General features: G+C 47.8%; 1 protein-coding gene across 4 annotated transcripts in view; it reads left to right on the forward strand.

Moving 5' to 3' along the window:
• The window catches only part of IREB2 (iron responsive element binding protein 2), a 41,916-nt gene extending 30,273 nt beyond the window's left edge, over positions 1-11,643 (forward strand). For all 4 annotated transcript variants that reach the window (XM_072749156.1, XM_072749158.1, XM_072749157.1 and 1 more), the window contains 9 exons: positions 772-856; positions 1,210-1,366; positions 1,824-1,948; positions 3,680-3,784; positions 3,877-4,019; positions 6,093-6,240; positions 6,326-6,448; positions 8,250-8,435; positions 9,060-11,643. In XM_072749156.1, coding sequence (XP_072605257.1) covers positions 772-856; positions 1,210-1,366; positions 1,824-1,948; positions 3,680-3,784; positions 3,877-4,019; positions 6,093-6,240; positions 6,326-6,448; positions 8,250-8,435; positions 9,060-9,170 — 1,183 coding nt within the window. In that variant the 3' untranslated portion in view covers positions 9,171-11,643. The remainder of the gene's footprint in view (positions 1-771; positions 857-1,209; positions 1,367-1,823; positions 1,949-3,679; positions 3,785-3,876; positions 4,020-6,092; positions 6,241-6,325; positions 6,449-8,249; positions 8,436-9,059) is intronic.
• The last annotated feature ends 272 nt before the right edge of the window (positions 11,644-11,915 follow it).

The following is an 11,915-nucleotide window of genomic DNA, read 5'->3' on the forward strand; positions in this document are numbered from 1 at the left end:
GGATGTAAAGACAGACGCGGATGCGGGGCGGCACAGGGAGTACGTTATCTTGGGTTTGTGGAGGTCAGTTTTCAGAAAGAGTGACATGTTCCAGGCAGCGTCATTAATGGAGAGATTGGGAGGTTACCGGGTCTGTCAAGCTTGAGTTAAGTTATCCCTGAACTTTGTAGAAAATAACTTTCCTGTTTCTCACAGACTCAGAAAAAATAATTGATGTCGGCTGTGTGTTTTGAAAACTGTTTTACTTTACACAAATCATCAGTTCTTTTGCAAGATTGGCAAATTAAAACATTTTTTTTGCTTTTAGAAGAGCAGCTTTTTTTGAGGGTTATGCCTGGCATTTTTTAGCAGGTATTTTTGTGTTTTGGTTGGTCAAGAATTAAGAGATTTCCTCGCTTCGGCGTTCCTGGCTACAGGGTCCCTGCCGAGGCCTCGCTGCACTGTCCAGCCAGCTTACGCCCCCTGCAAGCAGCGGTATTGGTGTTCCAGTGGGCGTCTTAGAGCCCCCGCGAGTCACGTTTGGCCAGTGCCCTGTGCGTCGTGCGGGTTTCGTGTCGTGGTTAGACAAGCACATCTACCTTGGGGATGCTCTAAGTGTCTGCGTTCTTGCGCCCAGGAGAGACAGCCAGCCTGATAGCCAGACCTACTGACAAGGGTTAATCTGCGTGTCCGGTAGTCTCATGACCGGGACGGGAGTGAAAGATGAGACCTGCCCTTCCTTTACAGCTGTTACGGCCTTCCGTTCACTCAGGTTTGTTTTTTCAAATACAGATTCGAAATTGTCGGCTATGGATGCTCAACATGTGTGGGGAATACAGCACCCTTGCCAGAAGCCGTTTTAAGTGCAGTAAAACAGGTAAAAATGTGTGGATCAGTGACGCATCTGAAGGGGTTTCCTTCACCATGTTCTGTTGTTACATTATAGAAAGTATGTACTGATGTATTTATAGTCCTGTAGTCCTTGCACCTGTTGGGAAGACTGGATCTTAAAATAATTGAAAGAATCATTTTTAGATCCTTGAAATAACCCTTTAATGAGGTAGCAAATTAGTATTTAGAGGCTTTGATAGTTCTCTGCCTAATAATTGGTTATGTGCTTTTTCAGTTATCTTGGTCTCAGACATGTAATATTTGAGATTGCATGTGTATGATTACCTGAATTTGCACCATCTTTTGAATTGAATATATATATTTGTGTATATTTTTCAGGGCGATTTGGTTACTTGTGGAGTTTTATCTGGAAACAAAAATTTTGAAGGCCGGCTTTGTGATTGTGTTCGTGCCAATTATCTTGCCTCTCCACCCTTGGTGGTAGCGTACGCCATAGCGGGCACGGTGAATATAGACTTCCAGACGGAGCCTCTAGGTATCTCTTCCTTTGCACGTATACAGACATAACTGCACATGCTTTTTGCAAACTGGGACACTTCCAAGACCATGTACTCTGTTAAGTATTTCAGGAAATCCTATCATGCAGTCACTCATCTCTGTATTCAGAGGAAGAGTATAAAATGCACAACTACTTAGTTTTTTTAGCTGCTTATGTCTGAAGCACTCCTGTGATTTACTTGGTTTCTGGGATAGGTCTCTGAAAATATCTGAACAGCTTGAAGGAATTACTATTTTTTGTTTTTAAGATTTATTTATTTTAGAGAGCAGACCCCCTGCTGAGCTGGGAGCCCGACGTCGAGCTTGATCCCCCAACTGCGAGATCATGCCCTGGGCCAAAGGCAGACACTCAACCGACTGAGCTAGCCAGGCGCCCCCAGAGAATTATTTTTTATACTAACGTTGATGTTACCGTGTTCCCGTGTTCTCTCCAGGCACAGACCCTACTGGCAGGAGCATTTACCTGCAGGACATCTGGCCCAGCCGAGAGGAGGTCCATCAGATGGAGGAAGAGCGGGTTGTACTGTCCATGTTTAAAGCTCTGAAAGAGAAGATGGAGGTTAGAGGCTCACTTGTTTCTTTTTTTTTTTTTTTTTAAGATTTATTTATTTATGATAGACATAGAAAGAGAGAGAGAGTCAGAGACACAGGAGGAGGGAGAAGCAGGCTCCATGCCGGGAGCCAGACGTGGGACTCGATCCCGGGACCCCAGGATCGCGCCCCGGGCCAAAGGCAGGCGCTAAACCACTGAGCCACCCAGGGATCCCCAGCTCACTTGTTTCTTAAGTAGTTTAATAAACGGAGGTGTTTCTTTCTTGTGTCTTTTTGAATTTAATAAAAATTGAAATCACATTATTTTGAACATGGTTTTTAATAAGTGATAATCATTTTGTATTTGGAACCTAGTATCTGGGAGAACAGCTTAGAGTGTTAGCACTGATCTTTGCTTTTTAGAAGTGGATACGGGCGGGATTCACAGGAGCTGCCCGTCTCTCTTCCCATTCAGATGGTTCAGGTTCAAAAGATGCGAGAGGAAGCAGTAGAGTGTCCCTCCCGCCCCTCAGAGGCAGGCAGGCGTCACTTGCTCACACATCGTCCCAGAGAGGTTGTGTGCACCTACACGCAAATGCATGTGTTCACACTGACAGAGCCCTGAGAGTAGAAGAGGTATTCACCGAGCAGACACTATTGGGCCCCTACTATATGCCAGGCACCCTTCTGGATGTTTTGAATATATCCAGGAGCACGGCACAGAATTCTCACCCAGAGAGGCAGGCAGTGAACTGTAAACAGATTATTAGGAAAATTTCCCAATATGTTAAGAAGTGAGAGGTGCTTTGGAAACGTGCAGATTGACCAAAATCTGAGCCGTAGATCGCAGGCGGTCGTAGGTGGTCGACAGCAGGACGTGTCTTGAGCAGGACTTTGGAGGAGGCGTTTCCGTGTGCCTGGGCCAAGTGCAGAGCCACCGGGAAAGGCCTCGGGGAGCCCTGATGAGGGCGCCGGGGCGGCAAGCGCACAGGAAATTAGGGGCCTGGCAGGAGGTGCTGAGGACGAGGTTACAGACCAGGCGTTGGGCCGTTGGTTACATGGAGTCCTTGAGGAAGTGACGGAAGCCTCTGCGAGTTGTGGACAGAGGAGCGTGCGTCAGGACTGCTCGGTCCTGTGGAGGACGTGGCGGGAGGGGGCTGGACAGAAGCAGGGGTGCGTGGGACTCGTTTTCTCAGGGTGGTGAGTTCAAGCCCCACCTCGGGTGCGGAGCCTACTTTAACTTAAATAAACAGGAGGACAGACCCAGAGCTGGGCAGGTGGGTTGCCCAGCGTGCGGGGAGGCTGCTGGTCGTGGTGGCGGTGCGGGGCAGTGGTGAGACCCCGTGTGGTTTGCAGGCAGGACCGATGCCGTGTGGGGGACACGCGTGTTGAAAGAAGCAGAGGGTTATCCCTTAGCCGTGTTCCTAAAGATCACCGCACGCGCGACCACGCAGTCTGTTCTTAGCTGCATGGGTAGCTCTTTTTAAACCCTTGACCCTTGTTTTGGATTCTTTAAAGTTTTATATTAAAACTTAATCTTGGGGTATTTGTGAAAATCCACTGTGTTGGAATTTGATGAGTAAATCTTCATTCATTCTGCCCAAAATGCTGTAATGTTCTAGAACATTACATCTAGATCTTAGCTTCCTTTCCCAGTGAGTAAGGCCTTTTTAATTCCCTCCAACATTTTTGTGAGCCTCTGTTTTCTGACTCCATTTTATCTTTTCGTTTTGTTCACCAACCAAAATCAAATTCACAGATGGGAAATAAGCGGTGGAATTCCTTAGAAGCACCGGATTCAGTTTTGTTTCCATGGGACTTAAAGTCCACTTATATCAGATGTCCTTCGTTTTTTGATAAGCTTGTAAGTATAGTTTTACGCGTTGATCTTTTCAAGGTTGTTATGAACTAAAAAACCCTCAGGAGTAAATGCCTTTAACTGTTTTTACCTTTTAGACCAAAGAGCCAGTTGCCCTGCAGCCTATTGAGAATGCCCACGTCCTGCTGTACCTGGGAGACTCGGTCACCACCGACCACATATCGCCTGCAGGGAGCATCGCCAGGAGCAGTGCTGCTGCCAAGTACTTGACAAACAGAGGGTAGGTGTGCAGCTCCGGGCCCGTGTGAGTCGGAACCGTGTGGACCCGCGCAGACTCAGGTCGGTTTTGATACACGTAGTCCAGGACTGTAAGTCTGTTTGTTCCTTGTGCATTTTCATTCTCTGCTGACTTGTAGGAACAGAGGTCAAAACGTGTGACCCGGAAGAGGTGTCATAGGTAAGGGTAGTCTGGTCAACAGGAGGGTAGTAAGTGTTTGGGAGTGGAAACTCACATGCAGATGTTCGACTGTGTGTGGGGTTGGCGCCCACGCGCCCGTGTAGTTTGGGGTTCCGCTGCGTAGGCCACCGTCACGGGTGTCTGATCACTGCTCTTTGACCTGAACGCTAACTGGGGTTCCCGTCGTAGCTGCATTTCCTTATAACTTTAGAAATTGAATTTGCTCCTTTAGATTGAGCCCTTGCAGCAGACTGAACAATTGATTGGAAGTGAGATTTTTTTTTTAATACTACTTTATTGAACAGTCAGCTTTGTTTGACCCCAGATGAAGCCTAACGGCTTCCCCATCCTTGGAGTCCAAAATTTAAATGTGTGTTTTGTGGACTGTAATACGTGTACATGAGCCTGGGCTTCATCTGTATCAAATCAGAAGACCATGAGTTTCTGCCCATTGAGCTTAAAGTTTTACAAGAATAAAAAAAAGAAAAAAAAAAAGTTTTACAAGAATAATAGAAGAGGACGTAAACGTCATTGTAGTGGGAGATGGAAGTGTAAACCTAGGAAGATTTTATCTCATTTCTACACGATTGACGATGTGGAGTTGCTCTGTTATCAAGACAAAGTTTTTTGCAAAGAGCAGAATTTTCTGCACCGCTGCCTTAGATGCTAGAGCTGTTCGAGTGATGACTTTTCATCAAAATATCGTGTAAAAAATCTGTACCCCGTAACGTGGTCGCACACATCCTCGTGCCTGTGGCTCTGCTTATAGTCTCATCAGTGCTATTGTGAAGTTTGTGTTTGAATTTTTTCCTCTGGTTAACTGTAGCTTGGTATGAATTAAACACTTTTTGGTAGAAGTTGCAAATAGCAATTCCATTTGATAGAACTTGATAAAAATGAATCTGTTACATGCATGGCTTTTATTTGTAGTATTGAGAAATAGGTTTTTAAATATTTTTTGGTTATGATTTCTATCTTGGTCATAATTATGACATAACATCCACCAAAAAAAGTCCCTGCTTTTCTCAAATATGTGACTACTGGGTGGGTTCTTTTTTGTTTTTGTTTTTTTTAAATTTTTTAAAAAGATTTTATTTATTCACGAGAGACACAGGCAGAGGGAGAAGTAGAAGCAGGGTCCCTGCAGGGAGCCCGACACGGGATTCGATCCCAGGACTCCAGGATCACGCCCTGAGCTGAAGGCAGGTGCTCAACCCCTGAGCCCCTGGGGGGCCCTTACATGGCATTTTTAAAAAGAAAGACCTGCATTCGTACTTGTTTGCACTGACTGAACGATCTAAAGAGAGTTTTACTTTTCCAAAGAAAAGCTGTTACCATCCTAGTGTTGTGTGGGTTTTTAGTAAAAGCCAAATAGCACAAGGTGAATTTCTGGAAAGGGGTGGATAATATTGCCTTTATGGCATTTTGACCTGGGAGGTGTTTCCTGGGAGTGTCTGTTCTCAGGCAGCAGGAAAGCTGCTTGAGCTACCAGAGGTGGAGAAATGACTGATTTCAGATTGGGAGGCATTTGAAATATTGACTGGCCACGTGATAGGAAGAAATTGTGGGTTTTTTTGGGGGGGGGGCGGGGAGTGGTATCAAGATAGTATTTTTAAGACTTCATATATTTTAGAGAAAGAGATTTGTACGGTTAAAATATGTTATCTGAGTTTGCTTCAAAATCACCTGCTAGGGGATAATTATAAAAGAAACAGGATTCCACGGCCACAGCTCAATGATGACAGGCAGCCAGGTGTTGGCTGTTGTGTTTTCTCCACGTTTGTATATGCTTGAAATTTTCTGCAATAAAAAGTGTTTCTGAGTAAGTTTTATGATCCAATAATGCGTGATGGTTTTTCCATCTGAAATGAAACTGGCTTCACGACTTCCTTGCAGCCTTACTCCTCGTGAGTTCAACTCCTATGGGGCCCGCAGAGGCAACGATGCCGTGATGACCAGAGGCACGTTTGCGAACATCAAGCTGTTTAATAAGTTCCTTGGGAAACCAGCTCCCAAAACAATTCATTTCCCATCAGGACAGACGGTAAGTTTGCACACGAGCATTTAGGCAGTGGCCACCTGGACCCCAGAGCAAACTGAAGGTGCTTGTGTTTGTCTTCCATCCACAGCTAGATGTGTTTGAGGCTGCGGAGCTGTACCAGAAGGATGGTGTCCCGCTGATCATTTTAGCAGGAAAAAAATACGGTTCCGGGAACTCCAGAGACTGGGCTGCCAAAGGACCGTATCTGCTGGTACTGATGCTTCGCTTTTATCTTCTTAAACTTGAGTTTAAATGTTCTCTTTTGTGAGTAACATCTTTTCAGAGTTTGTTTTGCTCATTTGGATTTTTTTATGCTTATTTGGAACTCGATTGGTGAGTCAGGTTGACTCTACATCAGTCTTTCTTGAGGATGTCAGCACGGTGCAGGGAAAGGAGGCCAGTCTGGAACTGACGCTCTGTAATGCTGATCATTCAGGTCCACTGAGAGTTGTACTTGCTCCCCAGTCGGGGGTTCACAGAGTCCCAGGTGGGCTGAGGGGCCAGGCTTCCCCAGGAGATGACAGAGCCTGGCCGCCTGCAGGGAGGGCATTTCTCGTGCACCCGTGCCTTTGCTGAAGTGCAGGGGGCGGGGGGGGGTGGGGCGCTGGAGATATCCTCAGGACCAGGGCTCTCCTGCTCTCCTCCCAGGCTCACTCACGCCCCTCAGAGCAACCGTGGCTGGAAAGAGGCGGCCACGCCAGGCGGTCAGATCACGTAATTGTGCACACGTCATTCTTTTTTTTTTTTTTTTTTTTTTTAAGATTTTATTTATTCATGAGAGAGACACAGGCAGAGGGAGAAGCAGGCTCCATGCAGGGAGCTCGATGCGGGACTCTATCCCGGATCACGCCCTGAGCTGAATGAAGGTGGTGCCAAACAGCTGAACTACCCGGGGATCCCTGCGCGTCATTCTTGAATCTTTTGTTTCCCCCCTAAAGATGTAAATACTCGAAGGAGTTGTAGCAATAAGCCAGTTTCTCTCATCTTGCTGAGATATTATCACTATTGTGAACATTAGTTACAGATTCAGGTTCCGTTTTTTTCTGATGTTTTTTCTGTTTTTAATGTTGGAGGCTTTGCCTATATTTGACCCTAGGCTGTCTGTTTGGTTAGACATTGAGCGCTGCTCATAAGCCGGGGGTGTTGCCTGGGTTTTGTCGGGTGATGGGCCTTACCGTGGATGGCTGGACGACCACCTGCCTGCTTCACTGGGCGAGCCCCGTGGGTCAGTATGTGCAGGTGTACACTCTCACGTCTTGCCCGATTCCCTGCCCACATGGGGCCCGGGGCCCGGCGGTCTAGGGCATCCATTCGCGTCAGGTGATGGTGCTCACTGGGGTGAGAACTGATTCCTGGGCATTAAAAGAATCATACTGTTTTTATGGATAAAGGACAGGTGTACACGTAATACTGAAATAGACACACAGTACGTGTTTGTGGCATTGAAATTTTAGGGTGGCAGCAAGGAGGAAGATGTGGCTGGAGGAGGTCCAAGAGCTCCTTAGGAGAATGGTAGGAAAGTGGAGAAGCTGGGCCCAGAGCCTCTGGCTGGTTTTCTGCAGAGAATAGGATCTTATCGTCACAAACTGACCCAAGCCTCACTCGTGTCGGGCTGTAGATGGAGTCTGTGGTTTCTGTAGTTGGGCGTTGTCTGCTTAAGGTCCCTCATCCTCTAAGTATTTGTAGAATCCACACCTCCTATTTCCTCTGCTGCCGTGGGGCGTCCTCCTTTATTTCTGTATTTAGTGGCAGTCTGAGAGCGAGAGAGAGTGAGTGAGCACCGGGGCACCCCCCCCCGCCCCGAGCCTGGGGGGGGCAGAAGTCAGGAAGCCACCTGCAGATACAGAAGAGTGATCTGTGCATGCTCTGATGCAGCACTGACCTCTAGCGTGTGCTGTGAGGTTAAGAAGCTTTATCGAAAGGCCACAAGTAGAATTTTTTCCCTTAAAAATGGCCCAAAAAAGCCACTTTCAAGAAATGGTTGGAAGAAGTAAAATGCACATTTGTTACAGGGCGTGAAAGCTGTTTTGGCTGAAAGTTATGAAAAGATTCACAAAGATCATTTGATTGGAATCGGCATAGTTCCACTTCAGTTCCTTCCGGGAGAAAACGCAGAGTCCTTGGGCCTCTCCGGCAGAGAAACATTTTCCTTAACGTTTCCTGAAGAGCTGTCTCCTGGACTAACGTTAAGTATAAAGGTATCTGTGAGACTAAGTCTGTGACGGCGTCGTGCACATCAGCGAGAGGGTTGCAGATGGAATAGAAGGGATGGTCGTGAATTGCACGCTGACGTCAGTCGTAGCGTAACGCGGTGAACCCATGCTGACGTAGCTGGCCTCTGAGGGAACGTAGGGAGCACAGGTCCTTAGTCCAGAACACAGGAAGGTGCTGGCTGCAGGGACGCAGACTTCGCTGCGGGACAGGGCGGAGTGGCGGGCGTTAGATAAGGGACCGAGAGGAGCAGGAGCGGTGCGACTCCCCTCACTTGGAGGCCAAGGTCTCCGTCGTGTGAGTTGCTCTTCTACGTGATGTGGGACTTGTCATTGAGAAAGGGGGACGGAGGGGCGCCCGGGCAGGGCAGGCGGTCCAGCGGCGACCCCCGACGTCCACTCGGGTCTTGATCTTGGGGTCGTGAGCTTGAGTCTGAGACACGGGGATGAGAACCCCCGTTGTGTACTTAGCTGTGGCAGGACTTCCAGGCAGGACGAGGGTTTCCGAGCGTGTGGCAGGTGTGGTCGTGGAAATTGAAGACCGGTGGTGCGCGCGCTGGGGACGCTGGGAGGATTTCACCACTCACGGGGGCTGTTTCTGTTTGTTTGAAGACAAGCACTGGCAAAGTATTCAGCGTGATTGCTGCTTTCGAAAATGACGTGGAAGTGACGTTGTACAGACACGGAGGATTATTAAACTTTGTGGCACGAAAATTTTCATAGTATCTACTCCACGCGGATACCTGTCAGAACTGCTAACCGCAGGGAAGCCTTTCAGGCTGGACCAGGGATCTTTGCTCTGGAGCTGCAGACGTCCCGCGCGCTCGGCGGTCTCACCGTGGGTGTAAATGATAATGAATCATCATAGTGACTGAAATGAAATCTTCCTGATTTTAAATAATAAACGAATGGTGCTATTAACATTGCTAAAATCAACGTGTGAGGTGTGCTGTGGGAGAGGCGTAAGTCCCGGGGTATTTTATCGGACCATTTTGTAAATAAAGGCAGAATTTGAACTCGTGTTGAAGATTCTTACACGAATAACCTTCCTGAGGTCGTTTAGGTCCGCGCCTGTAAAACCGTGCGCTGCTGTTTGTTGGTTCAGACCAGCAGTTGGGAAGTCAGAAGCCAGGTGAGACCCCAGACTGTGGACGCTGGACTCTGATTCGCACGTGAACTTTCCGATACTTTCATCCTCTGTCAGACTTGAGCGGGACATGGTTGGCGTCCATTGTTTGTGATCCAGCCAGGCTTACCCTAGAGTCGGTCTGACGGGGGCGCGACGCGGCCCCGACACCCTGTGCCGTCTGGCCACGGCCCCCTCATGTGGACGTGGAGCGGCCCGGGTGGCGCCCCGTGCTCATGTTGTTACATGATTTGCTGCTGTGACGTGCTCGCCAGCCTCAGATGGTGTGACATCAGGACATCAGTTGGGTCAGATCATGTTGCTCACGTTATGTGACACTGTTACTTCCTAGGACCTATTATTTTAGGTGTCATTAACCAAAATTCCACACTCCCTTATAGTTGCTAAAGAGAGCTCGATCAGTAAATGCTAAAATGATTTCCTCTAGGCTCTTAAATTATCCACCCTAAATTATATGCTTGATGCTCAACTCTAAGCATCTTTTAAACATTATTTCTTAATTATTTAAAATTGATTTCCTGTCATTCTGAATCCGTATTTTACCTGGGATGCATGATTCTATTAGTTATGTTTTTGTTTTAACCAAAGCTGACTATCAGGATAAAACACTTAAATTGTTGCCGCCTGGAGACTCCGCTTTCTCCATCTGCATGTCCCTTCACCGCAGCAAGTGTTCAGTCTATAAGACGTTTGGTGACTTTTAAGAAAAAGGTTGGATAATTAATTCCAGAAAGTCCTATACCTTTTTTTTTTTAATTAAGAACTTAAACTTAGCAGCCAAAAGGTAAATTGTAGAGTTGTTTTGTTTTGTTTTGTTTTCACTTGGAGATCTTCCTCTGACCCAGTCGCCCGCGTGGCCCAGAAGGACTGTTCGCTGAATTTCAGCTGCAACTAGCAGAGCAGGGGCTGCAGACCACTGAGAGCTTGGCACGCTCGCACTCCCACGCGCCCGTTGGGCATAGTCTGTGCGTGTGTGTTTAGACAATCACGGGGACTGCGGTCTGAAGACACGATTTCCCTTCTTTATTTAAATTTTCTATAACAACTTCTGTGGTACCTTCTGTTGTGTTCTTGATACGTTGTTACAGCGTGTATCTGTCCGTGCGTGTGTTTAATTTACATGAAAACATGAATTGGGTGGGGTAAGTGGACGAGTCCCAAGTGTCCCCGGACAGGAGGAGGTGGCTCCGGGCGCCTCATGGGGACGCGTCGTGCCATCTCAGGCTGCCCTGTGTTGCGTGGCTGCGGGCGGATGCGCAGGTGCATGTCACTGTCCCGTGTGCCCACCCGCTGTGCCCGCAGCCCCACAGCCCTGCCCCAGCCACACGCTCTGTTGGCAGAGAGGGGTCATCTCTTGCTTTTACTGTTTTATTTACCTCCTTTGTTGGCTACATCTGGGTAATTTGGTGTTTCAAAAAATGCACAGTATCGTAGGAAGGGAGCATACTAGGCGCGTGAGAAGCACACGAGGGTGTGACCTGGAGGCTGACGTCAGAGGCGTTAGCACAGCAGCAGCTTTTCATCCCAAGAAAACAAAGCCACCTGCCGTTGCCACGTTTCCTGCCTCAGTGTTGCTGCTCCCACTGACCCCGGGATGAGGGAGCCGCGCCGCCGCCGTCGGTGCCTCCTGGGGGGCTGGCAGGAGGACAGCCCGCCGGCCTGACGTTTCTCTGTGGTTGTATGAAGACCACGGTCTCTGCCTGTGGGTGTAGGGGAAGGTGCTCAGACACTGGGTGTTGACCTTAGTTTGACTTGGGGTGATGGAGGGGGAACAGGGAGGCTCTGTTAGGCTTCCTCCCCTCCTGTGTGATAGTGCCGATGTTTCTATCAATTTTACATATAATATATGACTATGAAACCATGTATCTCAAGTAACTATAAATCATTGTCTATTATTTAAAGCCAACAAAACAGTGTAACAGTTTTAAGTTCAATAATGTCAAGTATTGTATAAAAATATATCGGAGGCAGAGTTCAGTTGATGACAATTGTGTATATGTTATTGATGCTGTAAATTATTTTTAATAAAGAAAATTGTATTATCACACATCTCTTGCTAGAAGATATTTTGTGGTGATTGAAAATAAGACCCCAGAACTTAAAGAGAACTAGGACGGCCTCCAGAAATTCCTCTTTGGCGATGTTCGGAGGGAACATGCTCGGCACTGATTCCCCACCTGATTCCCGACCTGACTGCCGGGACGCGAGCCATGTCCCTCTTGCTGGCCCGGGCTGAGGCCCGAGCGCTCACCCCACGTGGGGTGGCCTTGTGGGAACAGGGGAGTCCGCTCCATGCAAGCGTTGTTCCAGGGGGTTCTCGG

Source organism: Vulpes vulpes, chromosome 2 (assembly GCF_048418805.1).
Source record: "Vulpes vulpes isolate BD-2025 chromosome 2, VulVul3, whole genome shotgun sequence".
NCBI classification, from domain to species: domain Eukaryota; kingdom Metazoa; phylum Chordata; class Mammalia; order Carnivora; family Canidae; genus Vulpes; species Vulpes vulpes.